Source organism: Pinus tabuliformis, chromosome 4_2 (genome assembly GCF_031772625.1).
Source record: "Pinus tabuliformis cultivar Carrire ecotype Pingquan chromosome 4_2, CPIR1, whole genome shotgun sequence".
Taxonomy (NCBI): domain Eukaryota; kingdom Viridiplantae; phylum Streptophyta; class Pinopsida; order Pinales; family Pinaceae; genus Pinus; species Pinus tabuliformis.
In genome coordinates, this window is record NC_142304.1 from 804,947,971 (window position 1) to 804,967,121 (window position 19,151).

General features: G+C 38.8%; 1 protein-coding gene across 1 annotated transcript; it reads right to left on the reverse strand.

Annotated features, from left to right (window-relative positions):
* Positions 1-5,928: 5,928 nt before the first annotated feature.
* LOC149172119 (uncharacterized) lies at positions 5,929-9,207 on the reverse strand. The gene has a single exon (XM_089426205.1). It carries the CDS (start codon positions 9,205-9,207, stop codon positions 5,929-5,931), a length of 3,279 nt encoding a protein of 1,092 aa, XP_089282331.1.
* Positions 9,208-19,151: the final 9,944 nt, after the last annotated feature.

Consider the following 19,151-nt stretch of genomic DNA (forward strand, 5'->3'; position numbering starts at 1 on the left):
ATCCATCTAGCCCATCCAATGAAAGTATTTGAACTATGCTCTCATACCAATCTGTAACACCCCACCCCACATCTACTCACTTTTACAAGCCTTCAAGGTAAATGTGAAATAGAGTGTCACTATGACATATCCTGACCTCCTAACTATAGTTAAGGAAGTGAGGCCTACAAATGAGACTTATTGACCACAAACAAACATCCTACATGGACTAAAGATCACCTAGGGGCTGAAGACACACCTCAAGTGGCCAATCCCTGAGCTGAAACTTCATTTTATCGACCTAGACTCCCAACCACACCCTTGACACTACCTACATGTGATTAAAGGCCTCCAACTGCACTCACAATCCTTGCTCCATGCGGTAGTGACCCAAATTACTCACTTAAATACCCATGATCCTGAGATCTAAGCCACAATTCCAAACTAGCCTCCAGAACATTTCACAAAACTTCTTAAGACGTTCTATAGTTATAAGTAACTTAATGACAAGGCTAAACATACAAACTTGAATTAGAAACTTGACCTAATTAGGCCTAACCATGACAGTCATTTCGTCAAACATATGGTGAACATGTAATCTACAGGTCATGAATTCATATCTAAACATAGGAGTATGAAACTTATATGAGAATAATCAAGAAGGTTTAATGCCCTCTCATAATAGTTGCAATAACATTTGTTATCCCATGCATTCATCAACCACTAATCAACTAACCAAAACATAACAAGAGCCATAGCTAGAACCTCTTATGGAACCATTCTTATAACTAGCATATAACTAGAATATTAACCATGATATAACAACGATCAAATCCACAGAATAACAAGTACAAGTACTCACAGAATACAATAGGAAAATAGCTGTTATTAGCATATGAAAAATCCAACCAAGTGAGGTACTTCCACGTATCACTCGACCATAGATTGGGCCGAACCAAATCTCTCTTTCATCCAATCACCCATGTGCCATATTCCAAACATGAATGTGGGAAATAAATACATAAACAACTAGTGCTTCCTAGAGATTAAACCAGCTCCACCTTGAGGCTACCACGATCCTGCCAAAAGCTGGTCAAGAGATCACAATGCCTAAGACAAGCTTGGATGCCTCTTATTTTCTTCAACAATACCTTGAGGAATTTTCCTATCTCCACCCACCTTTTGAGGGCTTCCGGGAGATTAAACCACCTCGACTCTCAACCCTTGGGAATTTTCCTGAGACCACATCACCTACTTCTAAAACCTTATGGAAATCCAAAGTTCAACTAGAATAGAATCTCCTCACACCATGACTATTTGGAAATGGGAATGTAAGGTTGAAAGCACTATCACACCTAGAAAAATCCTTGTCAATGACAATAAATGAACCAAATACACAAATGCATGTACCATGCATTAACAAACCAACTAGAAAATCACACATGCAACTAGTTACCTGCAAAGTCCTCCTGCTAAATCTTCTTGATCCAACCTTCATTGCTTGTCCTTTGATTTCTTTGTCTTTCCTTTGCCTTCTTTTGATTGCTTGCTTGCTTTCTCCTGTTGGTGTTGTTCTCTCTCTAAAACTAATTCCAAAGCCAAACTAACAAAATGCTAAATCCAACAAAAGCTATGAACTGATCCTCATAAGCCTTTTTACCATTGAGGTCTCTATTTTCTTTATCTTCCTCTATTTTTCCTTTAATTTTCCTCTCATGTAAACATGTGACCATTCATCTCCATTTTCTCCTATTTTCATTTATTTTCATAAATAAATTCCAATTAATGCCTCTTTGCCTTTGACAATGCATTTACCAATTTCCTTAGCCATAAATAAATCGAAATGATGTTGACTATGATGTTTTTCCTACCATTCAGCGTGGAATATGTGTCGCATGACCTTGGTCTTATTTTTCCTTTATTAACTTTTCTTACATGAACTTTTAGCCCGGGGTTGTTACAACTATAGATAAATAAAATTACTTTTACTTTTATTAGCCACCCATATTTGTGCAAAAAAGACTATGTATGGCCAATAGACACAGGTGCTCCCAAGGCTTGACGACTTTTGTTCTTGATTTCGTTTAGTTGGCAAAAATAACTTTTCATTGAACCAAGTTTCGTCAACATGACATAAAAGGAACAAAAACAACTTCAAAATTTGCGTAAATTTAGAGTGTATATGTCATTTGTTCTTAACCTCGTCCATCTGGCGAAATGAATTATTGTTGTACCAAATTTCTCAATACGACATAAAAAGGAATCAAATGGTTTTAAGAATTCATAAATTTACTTACAGATTCCGAGCATTGCTTTGTATGTTACTCCATACCAAAAACTTGGAGCACCATCAAAGTTAAAATTTTGGCTTATTTTATACTCAATTTTATATAGATTTAAGGCCTTAAGCATTTTGGATGAAGAAAAAAACCTTAAATTTAACTGCAGATACCGAAAAAATACTTGAAAAACCCAAAATTAGTTGTAGTGATTGGGAATAGATACTCCAAAAATAAGAGAGTGCACCGGAGGATTCTCTAAATTACGTAGTGATAGGAAGCCCCTCTGGTGCCTGCTCTATCTTCATAGAACTGATACTTTTCTCTTTGAATCACCTCTTTTTTTCTTTAAATTCTTCATATGTGATAAGCTTACTTATTATAAAATCAAAAACTCTTTTATAGGGTTGCTGGTTTGATTCCCATCAAAGGTTTTATTCCTTGTGGATCTTCCCAAATCCCAACATCGAACTTCTCCTCTTATTTTGTGAGTGATTCACTGTTATAGTTGAATTTTATTTCCTTGGGCATAACTCATCATCGTAGCCCTCCATGTGCTTGCAATGCGTGGCCATGGTGATGGATTTGTTTCTCTTCTTCAAGTGAAGATGGATACCAACCTGTTATATCCTCCCTTATATATCGTGAATTTATGGGTCCCAACAAACAACCAGGTTGACTACAACTTGAAGGTCAGAGGTCAGAACTTCGACCTTTGTTACTTCCATGAGTTTGATGTAATGGGTTCGACTGCTTTTCATTCCCAATCATTGACTGATCTCAAAAACGTCAGGGTCGGAGTTCATATGGTTCCTTTGTTCCCTTAAGAAAAAAGCCAACCTCCTTACGACCCAACCAAATTCACTTTAGATTTTTTTCCATCCCGCTACAATGACCACTTGTGCAACAATCCCCTTGGCATGAAAACAGATGCAATTTTAGATGATTTACCAGTTCACTTTCCTCGATGGATGGGAAAATAAGACCTTTGTGCGGACTTCCTTAAACTTCCCTTTCAAGTTACAATAATGTATCCTAACATAGCAACAATAGGTGGATTAAAGCCTATGAAATTGTGTTATATGTTACAGTGATGTAACTCTACCAACTATGGTAGAATGCATTTCCCCAAATAGTGAAAATTTAAGCACGGTAAATAATAAGATAACACATACGAAGCTAAACAAATTTTCTATCTCACTACTCACAAAGTGTATTTCCTCCCACACTAATGTGAAATGCTCATCCAGTTCTCGTTCTTCTTTAAGGCTCTAGCCTCTGAGTCCTCTCTAGCCAACACTGTCCATTTCCACTATTGAGACAAGAGTTTACTCTATCTCTATTAGGAATTAAACATGTATTCGGACAGGAGACAGAACACAAGAATACAAATCATTGTTTGCTGGAAAAATATATTTACAGAGGAAATTTTATGGCTTGATTCTTGAGCTTCTTTTTCCAATCTACTAAAATCCCTGTACATGTACACTATTCTTATCGATGGAGAAAATATATCTCTAGGACAAATAAATTAGACACCTATCCAAAACTACTCAACACATAAGTTAGACACTTGAAATTATTCACAAAGTCTCACCTCAAAATATCCTAACAACTAACAGTCTAGATTCCTCTAGAATTAGGATAGCTAGCTCTATTACAAAATCCTCTAAATAAATGAGAAAATAAGAATTTTGGAATTTACATGTCTCCTTTTGGGGACTTGAACAAAATGGTATAACTCGTGTCGATGCTCCAACATCAAACTCTCTCGGTGTAAAATTTTTGACCTCCTAATCAATATGCTAAATTCTCCAGGGTCCCAAATAAAATGTTATTGGTTTTTTTTGTAAGTTGAGATGGGACTCTTTCTATTACTATATAGAAAATAAAACAGTACATAGTATCAAAACATATTAACTCGCCCTCATGGGGAAACCGAGTATTTTAGCCATCTAAAGTTTTTAATGGCCGACCAAAAATAGAAAGCCCAAAGTCTGATTATCCTTGCAAGATGAACTAAACAGTCCTGAGAATTCCTAATCCTACTGGTCTGCATAAAGTATTTTTCCTTATCTAGAACATGCAAAAAACTATATTTATCTAGACTATGTACTTTCATATACATATCTTTTCTCAGACATCTTCAGTTGCAGGTTGCTGGTTTGCTCCTCCGTCTGCTCCCTGATGTTCTCCCTTCAATAGCTGTTGTAATTCATCCAGTTTCTTCTCTTGCCTCTCTAAAGCAATGTGGATGAACCTCAGTTCCCTACTCAATTCAGGGCCTCCCTGCGCTATTTCCACCATCTCAGTAGCAACTTGCTCTAATGCTTTTGCCAATAACCTTTTCATTACCCAGTAAATGTGGAGAGATTGCTTGAACAGAGACATTCTGCCTCTGGTGTTGCCTGGGTCATGCAGTAAGAATTCCCAATCCTCCATTTCTGCGTCAGATTGGCCTTGTAAAGACTCCTCCTCCAAATGCTGCATAATTCTTCTGACCTCTGGATTTGTATTCTGCTGATAGGCCCTCTCAGCCTGGTGAATTCTCTGCTCCATCGATCTCCTTGTTTTTTTGGCTGGTCCCGCTTCCTGCTTCAGATTCTCGCCTTTGTCACCTTCATTCCTGCTCTGCCCCCGACCTCTCTTGCCGCCCGTATCCGTCCTGCTTCCCGCTCCCCTACCACTTCTTCTCCTGCCGTATCTTCTTACGCGTTCCACCTGCGGTGCTGGCTGATCCTCTTTCGACTGCGGGTTGACCCAACCGCCTGTTGCTTTGCCCTGTGCTTTATACTTCCTGTTAGCTTCGCGACGGGGTTCTTCATCCTCAGAATCGTCCTCAATCTCAAAAATTTCTGCCGGGAGCTCCTCTTTCGCAGCAGCCTTGCCTTTCCTGTCCCTGTTCTTGTCAGCTGCAATAGTCAGCTCCTCCGCCACCCTTGACCTCATCCTGGTTTCCATGCTATCTCCAATTATGTCACGGGGTATGTTCTGGTGCAGGATAAAAGTTTTCCTGTCTCGCTGTCTCGCTACTGTCCTAACCTCTGCACGCTGTATTGAAAAGAAACTAACCTGCTGCCTTCCCTTACCAGTCTGGGTACTTATTACCTTTCTGCCATCAATGTATGCCACTATATCGGCGATGCATTGCCGCCATTTATTATCCGGGATGTTGCCTCTCCTGGCCATCATTCCTTGTTTATCATTTACCGTTTGAAGTTCTGACATGCCGCTCCACCATCCTCTCCGATCGCATGCATTAATTATTTCGCGGTGGGAGCGATCCTGTGATGCCTTCCACACACGCCGCCGGTGTACTGCACTGTGCGTTTTCATCATATCATTCCTCTGTCCATACTGACCTGCATTAATTAGCCGAGATCTCCAGTCCCACTCACCTATCCAACTCATTAGTCCTGGCGTTCTCGCTCGTTGCCTGATCATGATCCTCATTAATAATCGTTGCCAAGTCTACCCAATCTCTGCTGGCTCGCACCGCTGTCCATTGGCTGTCTACAATGCTGCCTCGTCCTTTACAACCCCAATTCGCCAGGAAGTCGGCCGCGCGGTTCCCATTCCGCCTTACATGGTTAAATAATTTGTATTCTATCCTTTTTAGCAGACCCGCTATCTCTTGGACAATTCCGGCAGTTCTCCAACTGCTGGTAATTCATTCCCAATCTCTTCCATTGCTAAGTTTCTTCAATATTTCAATCGCGATCTGAGAGTCACCAACTATTTCCAAGTTTGTATAACCATTTCTGATTGCGATTCTCAGCCCCTGGTGGATCGCCCAAAGTTCAGCCTCATTATTCGTCATTTCCCCGCCCCATTCAGCATAAATCCACCTTACCTTCTTCTGACTATCGCGAAATATGCCTCCGAAACCAGCATTGCCAGGATTCCCTTTCGATGCTCCATCAAAGTTTAATTTGATGAAGTTATCTCTGGGGTAGATAAATTTATCTGAATTTTGGGCTCGCGCGCTATGCCTGATGTCCTGCTTATGATACACCATCTCATACTTTAAGTTTAAACTGTTCAGGATCATCTCCTCTGTTTGATTAGCCTTCCAGTCCTCCACGTCCCATTTCTCCACCAAGATTGTTTCCCTCATTAGACTAACCGCTCGTCTCCATATAGTTTCCGAATCTTTTATTTTGTCCTGGAATATCCGACGGTTCCTTTCTTTCCATATCATCCATAGCACGAAGCCTGCAATAAGATCCCAAGCTCTGCTAACAACTTTACATTGGAATTTCTCCTTGTTCCATTGGAAAATTATTGCGTTAATGTCTCTGGGAACTATCTCAGATTTGCCGAATATCTTTCTTGTATCCATCCATAATTTCTTAGTGAACGAACAATTAATTAGGAGGTGATTTCGGGTCTCCTCTTCGTTTTTACAGAGACAACATCTTGAGGGTCCACTGAAGCCTTTTTTTTTAATTCTGTCCCAAGTTAGGATCTTGTTCTTAGCTGCAAGCCATATGAATAGGGAAACTTTCGGCCACCAGTTGCTTCCCCAAATAATTTTCCATTCGAGATTCTCCTCATTTATAGCCTGTGTGTCCGCTAAGTAGTATGCCTCTTTGACGGTGAAAGATCCTTTCATGGAGTTTCCCCATCTAAGAATGTCCCTTCCTGTTCGAGCTCTAATTTTCCTGGAATCCACCTCTTTCATATAAGCTTCTTGTTGCTCTTGATTTAGCTCGCAGTCCCATTCAATTGGTTCTATCCATTTTCTCCAGATTCCATCCAATTCATTATCTTTCCAATAGTCTTTGACACATTTTCGATTTCCCCCTATTCTTTCCTGTAGCTGTTGGACCGTCTGAATTCTGTTCATTTTTTCCTTCTGCTGCCATTTTTCATCCCAGAAGTTGGCTTCCTCACCTCCTCGAATTTCCCAGAATGTATGGTTTTCTACTATATCTCTGTTCTGTCGAGCTAGATCCCAGATTGTTGAACCCTTGGGGGTTTCTCTCTGTCTCAAAATGTCCACTGTTGTGTCTGGCATATTGTATTTGAGTCTCCAAATGGCTTTCCACAGGTCATTACCCTCTCTTAACCATCGCCACCAGAGCTTCGCTCCTAACACTTTGTTGAGTTTTTCCGGGTCGCGTAAACCCAATCCTCCTTTTTCCTTCCTCTCTGTTAGGTGTTTCCAAGAAACTAGGGCCCATTTTTTCTGTTGATTCGCCCCTCCCCAGATAAATTTTCTCATGATCTCTCTAATCTTTGAACAGACTCCTAAAGGAGCCGCCATTATCGACAGAGGATATATGGGAATAGCTTGGAGGACTGATTTCGCCAGCACTACCCTTCCTGCCATGTTTAAAGTTCTAAAAGCCCAGTTCGCTACTCTGTTTCTCAATTTGTCCAAAACTCCTTGCCAATTTTTCAATTTTTTGGATGTGAAGTCCAGTAAATTCCCCAGGTATTTCGTAGGCAGCTCTCCTCGTTTAAAGCCCATCAGTCTTGTAAGATGAGTTTTAATCTGTTCCATAGTGTTAAATATAAATACACAGGATTTGTCTCTATTAATTTCCAGTCCGGAGGCTTCAGCGAATAAGTCCAAAATCCTCTTCAGCTGTCTCACTTCTTTTACAGTTGGTTCCCCAAATAACATAATATCGTCAACGAATTGCTGATGGGTTAAGGGCAGATCATTACCCCATAGCTTCAAGCCCTTGATTTTGTTCGCTGCTCGTTCTTTTTTAATATATCTACCAAGGCCCTCTGCTGCCAATATGAAAAGAAACGGAGATAATGGGTCTCCCTGTCTAATTCCTCTAGACGCATTAAAAGTTTTTGAGGGGGTTCCATTAACAAGTATGGAGAAGTTCGGAGTTGTAATTAGACTATGAATCCATTTTACCCATCTCTTACTGAAGCCAAAACTTTCCAGGACTTCTTCCAAGTATTTCCAATTCAGTCTATCATATGCTTTCGACAGATCTAATTTAATCATCATGCCCTTTTGTTTTTTCATTTTTAATGAGTGGATAACCTCTTGGGTTACTACTAGACCATCTAGGATTTGTCTACCTTCTACAAAACCCGTTTGTTCAGTAGATATTAACTTGTCCAACAGGGGTTTCAATCTTTTGGCGATCAAGGTTGTTATTATCTTGTAAATAACATTACACAATGCTATGGGTCTAAAACCCTTGGCATCTTCTAAATTATCATTCTTAGGAATCAAAGCATAGAAGGTAGAGTTAATGGCAGGCCATACCTTCTGGTTCATCCGAGATTCTTCTATCAATTCTAGGATTTCTCTTCCCAGAAAATGCCATCCCGCTTGGTAGAATTCGATCGTGAAACCATCTGGACCTGGAGCTGTACCTTTTTTCATGGATTTTACTACTTCTTCTATCTCCTCTAAGTTGGCAGCTCTCATCAGAGCGTTATTTTGGTCTTCTGTAACTAATCGTGGAATGGTCGAGCATATTTCCTTTATTGCTTCCGATCTGTCCACTAGAGGCTCAGCTAGGATATCTTTGTGATGTTCCACCAGCACTTGCTCGATTCCTTCTTGCTCAACTACTCTTTCGCCATTCTGGTCTTTGATGGATAATATCCTGTTTCTTTGTCTGTGTTGAATCATTGCTTGCTGGAAGAATTTTGTGTTCCTTTCCCCTTCCCTTAACCATTTTATTCTTGACTTCCGCCTCCATAGAATTTCTTCTTGCTTTCGCCTTTCCTCTAGTTTTCCAAGAATTATCCCTTCTTCTCTAATGCTCTCCTCTGTCCTGCCTTCTGTTATTATCTTTTGTTGCAGTGATTCCATTTCTCCCTCTAGTTTTTGTTTGTCCTCCATAATGTTACCAAATTCCTCCTTATTCCATTTCTTGATTCTCCCTTTGAACTCTTTAAGTTTCAGCTGGAATGTATGCATCTTTCCTTTACCCTGAACTGTACTTTGCATCCACCATTCTTCCATTTTCTTTATGAATCCCGGGTCCCTTAACCAAAAGGTTTCAAATCTGAAGGGTCTAAATAAAATGTTATTGTTGTCCACATGCATGATTATGTTGATGTTCCATTCTAGACTTCATTTTTCTAGGATACCAAGTTTTATTATGCTTCACTCCACCTACTCTACTGAGGCAATCTTGCACAATTGGCTTAATTTCGGTTGTCCTTCTTTTTCCACGACCCCATATTTTGTTTGGCAGTTGTTTCATCTTTTTCATGTTGTCGCTGTCTTCCATAATCAACCAAGTATTGACGTAAATTGATTTTTCTTCAACTTTGTACCATTCTCCAGGTATCTCCTTCATCAACATCATGAGTTCCTCAACCTTCATGTTCAGTCTACACTCTTGTTGGTACATGTTGCTCCTTCCTGTTTGATCCATAATGCTAGTACCAATCATCCCCACTAATATATTCAGGGATTTAGTCTCCATTTCGTCATATGCCTTCCAATTTTCTGCATCCCCATAATAGTAAATAGAATGCAAAATTCCAAACAGTTGGCAACTCTCTATTGCTATTTGTAGCCCTGTAATTCTTTGTTGCAAATGAAACAAAAATTCTAAGGCAAACTAGTCTCATTTCTCTTCTCCTCTCCTTTTAATCTTGGAAACATTCTCTACCCCATTTCCAAAATCCTAGCAGTCATTTCATCATGTTCTTTTTCCAAAAACTTCACAATGGTTGGGCATCATTGTGTGGTTGCTTCTTCCATGCAACTTCTATGAAAAACAAATTTGTCTTCATCAAGATTTATACTTGCATGTAATTCCCCTATCAAAACATTGGACATAGTATCCTTCAACCAACTGAAGACTTTCCAGATGTCTTTGTCCTTAACAAACTGATTCTAGTCTCTTTGGAATAATTTTTTCTATTCCTTGGGTACTATGAAATACACATTTACATAAAACCCATCAATTTTAAACACACGCTACCTTCCATCCTCTTTTGTTTTCTCTTCAGTAGTTCTTTCTCTTGGCGACATTAATGAGACATGGTTGTGTCATCCTCTTTTGTGACAGACTCCAAGTCCCTTCTTCCTTCAATGCTTTGGGAAGATATCGTGACAGTTGTGTATGGTTGTCCTCCCTCATCATGATTGAAACCTACATCCACATGAAATTTATTAGATTTAAAAATGTATAACTCTCAGACCTCATTTGAAATTTCTGCACCCAAATCACCATGTTGATTTGAATTCTCTCCTTGATTCAAGTTTTTCTCATAGTCTTCTTCTTGCCAGAAGGTTACAATCCCTATATCCAACTCTTGTTGTATAAATTTTCCAGCTACATTTTCTTCCAACTCCAGCTTAGTATTTTGAATGCACACCTTCAAGCCAACTATGCTTCCCTCTAGGGAATTAATTTCTTCATGTAAATTAGCTAAATTTATTTGAAATAACGTTGCACTTTCATCCTCTGTTATCTATTCTCCTTCATCAAATTTTGATTGCATTTCCTCTAACAACTCAATTTCTACGTCATGTTCCATGAGCTCTTCACTTAAATTATGGCCAATATCCATCTTGTACAATTGCAAAGATGCCCCTCCAGGAATTCTATTGTTTCTTTTGTCTCCTAAAAGTAACTCCATACCCTCCCCTTCTTTTATGACATTTTGTAATGATTGTCTTCCTTCATGGTATTCATGACTTGCACATAAAAATAAGTGATTAGTTTTAAAAGAGTGAGGCTCCTAGGCCTCCATTAGTGTTTCTAACCCTTATTGCAAATTAGGACTTATATTTTAGTCCATGAGGCCTTTAGTTAGTCGAATATCCTCATCCTCACTATCATTTCCACTTCTTTGCATAATATCTTTTAAGGGTTGTTCTGCCATCTCAATATCTTGGTTTCCATTTGCTACCAAGGCTATCATGAGAAATTGCTTACAATGTTCTTTCTCTAACTATTTTTGATTTAGAGAATTAGTCTTTGTTCCCTCTTCTCTTAATTGAACATTATGTCTACGCCCTTAGTCTGAATTCACATAAAGATCACCCACTTTAAAAATAAAAGGCCATCTAGCTATCTCGGGTATTTCTTATACCAGTTCTCCTTATTGATCTTCTTCCAATATTACAACAGCATCTTCCATCATACTTTCTCCACACTCCCTGAGACATTTGACTACTGTCTCATCAACATCCTTTTTTGAAAACTCCCTCTGTATCTTTGTACTTTGCATTCAATCAATGACACTTTCAAATAATCTCCCATTACCCTCCTTTGAGGATGTTGCCTTTCACTGGTTCATAAGCGTGAACTTTTCTGGCCTTAAGCTCAGCTGCTCTGAGCTCCTCCTCTCTTATTGAACCATTTAACACGTGATTCAGCTCCTTCCTTGGCATCTTAGGGATCTTATTCTTGAAACCCTTTCGTCTGACAAGAAACTTGAACCTCCTCCTTATGTACAATCTCTATCTCTAGTCTTCTCGTTCTAACATCATCTCCACAAATTTGAGCCCATCTTTTAGCTCAACTATCTCCTTATCAATTTCCTCTTGGCTTAATTTATTTTGCATGTCATTTTCTTTCTTCGCTTCCTTTTCTCCTTTGTTGTGGCTTTTCTTTGAACCTTGATGATGGCTATTAGTAGACATCTCTTTTCTTCCCTTCTTGTGAGCTTTCACCTGCCATTGTGAGCTGCATACAATTCTATGTAACAAGTCTTCTCCATTACTTGTTACTTTTAACACCTCACCCCCTCCTAGTTATTGTTGTCCCTTGGCTTCCTCCTCTAGAACCTCTTGGGGACTCCTTGCTCCTCTTTGGCTTCTGCTGCATCTTGCTCACTTCTTGAGAACACCTCTGGTTCCCCTCTCTTGAGGACCCTCTCTGTCCTCCACTTTCGAACGACAACTAGGTTTTTTTTTCAATAACCTTTCTTGCTGCAAGGGTTCTATGCCACTGCTTCCAAGAATTCTGCAAATTATTTATAGCTCTTGCTGGTTGTAGTTATATTACCCATATTCACTGCTTCTTGCAATTATTAGCTCGTCAAAATTTAAATGAAATAACATAGCAGTTACTTGTCGAGGTTTCTTCTGAGTGTCTCTTCCTTGGTTGGGTTCTCTTACACCCTTTTTCTCTTTCCAACTCTGCTTCTTGCTGGAAATTTCTTCCTTTGTACCTCTTCCTCTTCCTAGCAGTTTTCTCTTAATGTATGCTCCTAGTCTCGTTCCTTTTCATAATTTAGTATTGTGTTCCTCCTTTTGGGCAACTTCATTTTCCTACCTCATGTCCTTTTGTCTCTCTTCTATATCCTAACTTTACAAAATTATCAAGTCGTCAGTCACCATTAAAATAAACAAAGAAATTATTATGTCGCTAATCCGGCACATTCTCCTCCTAGCTGGCTGCAACATCTGCTGGATGCAATCTTTATATGATAATGCTCTGTTATCACTTCATAGCAAGCCCCTCTGGTTCCCTTCTCTATCTGCCCAGAACCGATTCTTTTCTCTTTGGATTGCCTTTTTTGTCTTCAAAGTCTTCACATGTGATAAGCTTACTTATTATAAAATCAAAATCTCTTTTATAGGGTTACTGGTTCAATTCCTAAATTGGGTTGATCCTCCTATTTCATTAAACAAATAATATGAATCAACCGGAAAATTTATTCCTCACGGCTCTTCCCAAATCCCAACACAAAACGTCTCCACTTATTTCGTTGGTGATTCACCACTGTAGTTGATTTTACGAGCACTTGTGCAGTAATCCTCCGTGCATGCAAACGAATGCAATTTTAGATCTCTTAAATTAATTGTTGTCTTGTATGGCCTCTAAGGCTCGACACAATTTTAACCGACTTGCGTCATTGTAAAGTGTCTGATGCAATAGGAAATGTCATAAGATATACACCATTTTTTTTTAACGTAAGAATATCATTTAAGTTTGATAATGATGCTAAAAGGTATATTTAGCGAAGTGGAGTATTTGTGATTATTACATGGGGAAAGGAAAGTGCATTTTGTATATTAATGCGTAATTATATTTTATTTTTCATATATTTATATCATGAAAATATATCTTTGCATTTAAGATAAAATTTCAATGATATTTTGGGGAAGTTAAGCGAGAGAACTTGGATTTGTATATTTGAGATGATTCAGAAAATTAAATTTATATGGTACGAAAATATATAATTAATTTAAATTTTAATATAAAATATATTGGTTTTTTTTAATATGTATATTTAAAAATATAATAAAAAGCATATAAATTTAGTATGAGTAGTTGAGAAATGTCATTATCTTTTCCACAAGGGTTAGCTTGTTATACTTATAATAATCATTTCTTGTAATGACTTTCACTCTGTTCATTAAGGAGTCCATACAAACCAAAATATGTATGTTCCTTATATATAATATAAATTTATTTGGCATGGCTTCAAAAAACAAACAATCAAGTAAACAAACAAATTATAACAACCCAAGGTTAAAAATTCATGTAATAAAGTTAATAAAGGAAAAACAACAACCAAGGTCATGGGACACATATTCCAAGTTGAATGTTGGGCGAAAAATATAGTGATGGAAATCACTTGTGATTAATTAATGGGTATGGAAATTGGCAAAGACAATGGCAAAGGGAAAGTGACATTTATTGGCATTATTTATGAAAATAATGGAAAATAGGAGAAAATGAAGGTGAAAGGTCACACGTTTCATGTGAGGAGGAACATGAAGGAAAATACTTTAAAATGAAGAAAATAGAGGCCTCAATGATGAAAAGGCTTCTAAGGATCAATTCACAACCTTTTTTCAGTTTTATCTTGGAGCTCTATCTTCTATTCTATTTCTCTCATACTCTTGGACACTTAGAGTTTTCTTGGAACACCCTTGTAGGAGTATGGCATACTTGGGATTTGGAGCAAGGAGGAAAATGTAAAGAAAGAAAGTGCAAGAGGACAACGGGATCAACAACTACAACGATATTTTCTTGCAGGCATTAAATTGCATGTATCATTTCCTTGCTAGTTTTGGCATGCATGGCATGTGCATGTGGTTTCTTGGTTATGATGTTCCATTGGCATGGAGGATTGCCTGGATTGACAGTGGTTTTCCCTACCCTTTCCATTTCCTAGATAGCCATGGTGTTGTGGGTTTTATCTTTGTTTTCTGGTTGGTGCTCATGTTCCTTTGGCTATGGGTTAAGTTACTAGTTTTCGAGCCTTGGTTGGACAAAATCTCTAGAAGCCCTGTAATAGATTGGGTTGAGTTACTAGTCCTAGAAACCTTGGCTAGACAAATTCCCTAGAGCCCTCGGTGGGTTGAGCTACTAGTCTTAGAAGCCTTGGTTGGACGAACGCTCTAGAGCCCGAAGAAAGTTGTGGGTTGAGTTACTAGTTCTGGAATTCGGGTTGGAGCAAACACTCTAGAGTTCTGAACATCTTGGATAGAAGCTGATCTAGTGATGGTTAGTGATGTTCAATCGTGAGGTGGAATAACTAGTTGAGGATTGAGGTGGTTTTGCCTTTGTAAACCATGGTTTGATTTTCTTGGTTTATTCAATGAGATCCCACATTCATGCTTGGAATATGGCATGAGGGTGATTGGCTCAAAGAGAGATTTGGTTCAGCCCAATCTACAGTCAGGTGGTACGTGGGAGTCCCTGACTGGGTTGGATTTTCATGTGTTTATAAGATCTGATTTCTCTTATGTTTTTTTTGTAAATGTACTTGTTATTATATTGTTTTGATGGTTGTTCTATTGTTTTTATTTACCTGGTTATAAGTTGTTTATATGTATGGCTTTATGATAGTCTTTAGTTATGGCTCTCATCATGTTTTGGTTAGTAGATGAAATGTTAATGAATGAATGACTAAATAAACGAGCTAATATGAGAGGGAATCAAACCTTCTTGACGATTCTTAGATAAGTATGAGGTCCCTATATCCAAATGTGTGTATATGACATGTACATTACATGTTCATGATGTGTTTGAAGAAATCCTTGTCATGGTTAGGATGAGTTAGGATAGGTCCTTGTTCAAGTTTTAAATTAGAGTCATTGTCTTCTTGTTATTTACCATTTTTGAGAATTTCATCAAGTTCCGGGGAGAGGCCTGAGTCCTAGCCCTGAAAAAATGGCTCAAAATTCAGGGTCGCTAGCACATAACTGCTTGAAAAATATTGCAATCGCATGGAGGCCTTATTATGGGAGTGACTGGAGGGTTTGAGTCCCATGGAGGGCTTGTCATGGGAGTGACTGGGGGTCGAGTTCAGTCAAAAGGAAATTTAACTTAGGGGTTGGGCACCTAGAGTAGTTGGTTAGCCTCTAAGGTTACTGTAGCTCCTAAGGAAGGTTAGTTTGGTTTTGGTTTGTCGATTACACTTCCTTAACGGTAGTTAGGGAGTTGAATCATAACGTAGTAACTCTTCATCACATGTTTACCCCGGTGGACCGGTTAGCTTGGGTAGATGTGGGAGGAGGGTGTTACAGAGTGGTATCAAAGTATGGTTCAACCCTTGGACTGGATGGCCAAAATGTGTTTGTCATGCATACATGTCGGTTGCATATGTGTCCATTATGCGTGTGGTCTATGTGTTTGTTATGTATGCATGGTATTGGTTATTATTGCATTTGTCTTGTCATATAGAAGTTGATGATGTTGTTGTTGGGATGTGTTAGTCATGAATGCATGTTAGTTGTATATGCGTTGGTTATGCATGTTAGTTTCTATATGTTGTTGTGCATTCATTGTGTCTAGTTGGTGTTGTAGTTGTGACATCATACATGGTAACTCATGAGATGATGTCTATATACTACTATGATTATGTTTATACATATGTTATGCTAATTTTGTTGATCTTGCAAACGTGATATCCTCCCTTGAACTATATTGAGGTACATTGGTTATGTTTATGTTTTGGTGTAGATAACATGATATACTTGTAGGAAGAAGAAGATTAAAGATGACTATAAAAATGGTAGACTACAGTTCGCGAGACTCTCCCTATAGATCTGATGAGAAAAATGGTGATGGGTTCTCTCTTGACATAATAGACACTTTGAGAAGTTTGAAGGAAGAAAGGAGAATTTGCAAAGCAGATAATGATAGAATCATTTAGTCACAAGAGAGACTTACTAGGGCATAGGAGAAACAAGTAGAGGTTAATGCAGTCATCCTTCAGAGCTTGTCATACTTTTAGAGACAAGGATCACTTAGGATCAGTCATGGATAGGAGAAAAAGACTAATGGAGAATATGGTAGCAAGTCTCATTGTGGGAACATGTCAGGTAGAGATGACACAATTAGAGATGGAAAGTTCTTAGATACACTAGATAGATGAGGCAGTGGACATGAGATTTACTCTAGTTCTAGTTCAAACAAGTACCATGGTCATCATCATTATCATCCTTAGAGAAGAAGTGACAGGGGATATTTTCCGGATAAGTTCAAGAAAGCAAAGCCACCTACATTTGACGGAGAAATGAAAAAGTCACAAGATGCCGAAGCGTGGTTGCTTGGGATGAATAACTTCTTCAGATTGCATTATTATTTAGAAAAAATGAAGGCCATAATAGCTACGTTCAGTCTTAGAGGTAAAGTAGACATTTGTTGGGAAAATATAAAGAGTGTCAGAGTTGTTCATGTAAAAGTGTTGACTTGGAGTGAGTTCAAGAGACCTTTCAGGCTGAAGTATCTATCTAAGAGATATTATGATGACAGGGAAAAATAATTCTATGAGATGAATATCGGATCCATGAAGGATTAGGAGTACACTAGCAAATTCTTTGATTTGTTGAGGTATGTGCCTTATCTGAAGGAGGAGAAAGTGAATATTCAGAGATTCATTAGTGGGTTGCCGGTAGGATTCAAAGAAAGGATTGAGTTTGATGAGCCTCAATCATTGGAGAAAGCCATCAGAAAGGTAAAGAATTGTTATGAAAAATCGAAACGCAGATCTAACTAAGAAATATTAGAAAGGTAATGAGAGGAATAAAGGAAAATGGGATAAGAAGCAAACAAGACCTCAAGAAATAGGTAGAAAGGAGAATGAGGCACAACCTAACAATTTCAATGCATATGATAGAGGGTAGGTATTTTAGTTTGATGAGAAAAACAAGGGTGATGGAAATAATCCTTTATAATGTTGGACTTGTGGCAAAGATAATCGCAGGAGAGATTGTACACAACATCATGGTGGTAAACCGTAGATCTACAATGATAAGGATGTTGGGTTGTGTTATATTCTTTCCACTACTAGCCCACGTAGTTAACCGGGGGGTTAGAGGGGGGGCGGAGCCCCCCCTTCGTTGCGCCGATTACGTAGCGGGGGGGTTCACAGGGGGTTTGAGGGGTGTAGGTAACCCCACTCTATGGGGTTTGGGGCAGCGCCTCGGGAAATTTTGGTTTTGGAACCTATGTTAGGTTGGGCGGACCCACCTATGGTTTTGTGCATGATTTTTACACATGTTTTTGGACACGATGGTTTTCGGTCCATGGTTTTGGATGCGATGGTTTTCGGTCCATGGTATTGGATGCTTTGGCATGTATAAATATGTATTGTAACATTGAAAGGAACATAATGAAAAATCAAGCTGGTAGTCCCGGTTTTGGGATCCAGGGGAAAATCTCTGTGTATATGTGTTTTATGTGTTATTATCTCGCATTGTTTATTTTCTATGTTTTAGAATTCGTATGCAGGTAATTTATGTACAGGGTTAAAACCTATATTTGGTATCAGAGTTGTTTTGGCTTCAAGGGGACGCCTTTGTTGCTAAGGGGTTTCGTTCGGGCCTGTGGTAGACCCTGTTCAGTGGGAGAACTGCGAGATCGATTCTGGTGGTGAAAGAAGATAACGAGCAGCGGAAAGATAGAGATCGACAAATTTAATGGTCATAGTTTTGAGTTGTGGAAACTCAAGATGCAGGATCTATTGGTGGATAAAGATCAGTGGATCATGGTAGATCTGGGTACTAAACCAACAGGAGTGTCCGATGAAGAATGGAAGAAGTTGGATCGAAAGGCAAAGAGCACAATATGATTGTGTGTCTCAGATTCAGTATTGCTGAATGTATCAAGGGAATCTACGGCGAAGGCTTTGTGGGACAAGTTAGGGAATTTGTACCAATCTAAGTCTCTAGTGAATAAACTGTTCTTGCGGAAAAAGTTGTATAACATGAGGATGAAAGATGGAGACTCGGTGACAGATCATCTGAACGCATTTAATATTGTGGTAAGTTAGTTAGCATCTGTTGATATTAAAATTTCAGATAAAGATAAGTGCATCAGTTTGTTGTGTTCTCTACCATATTCATGGGATAGTCTGGTTATTGCAATAGGTAGCAATGCAACTGCCTTGCATTTTGATGAAATAGTATCATCCTTGCTGACAGAGGAGATGAGATGGAAAAATATGGAGAGCCAGAATGGTGATGCCTTGTCTGTACGAGGACGGTCCCAAAACAGAAACAAAAATAGGTCATCGAGTGGGAGATCTAAATCTAGAGGGAGATTTAAATCTCCAGGGAAACCTATAAAGGAGGTGTGTTGGAAATGCGGAAAGGAAGGGCACTACAAAAGGGACTGTAAATCTAAAGCTCCTGATAAAGGAAAGGGATCTGATGATGCTCCTTCTGCAAAGGCAAAAACCACCTCAGATGAAGGTGGGGATGTGTACTTGGCTTCTTCAAGTACACATGTAGATCACGAGGCATGGTTGATTGACTCAGGTATAATCCTTTCACTTCACTCCCCATAGAGAGTGGTTCTGCAAGTATGAGAAATACGATGGTGGTGATGTCTTCTTAAGGGATGATAGGAAGGCTAGAATCGTTGGTCGCAAAAAAGTAAAGTTGAAGTTGCAAGGTGCAAGGGTTAGAATACTTCCGGGTGTTCTGTATATTCCTGCATTGGCTAGAAATCTAATTTCTGTAAGAAATTTGGATGATAC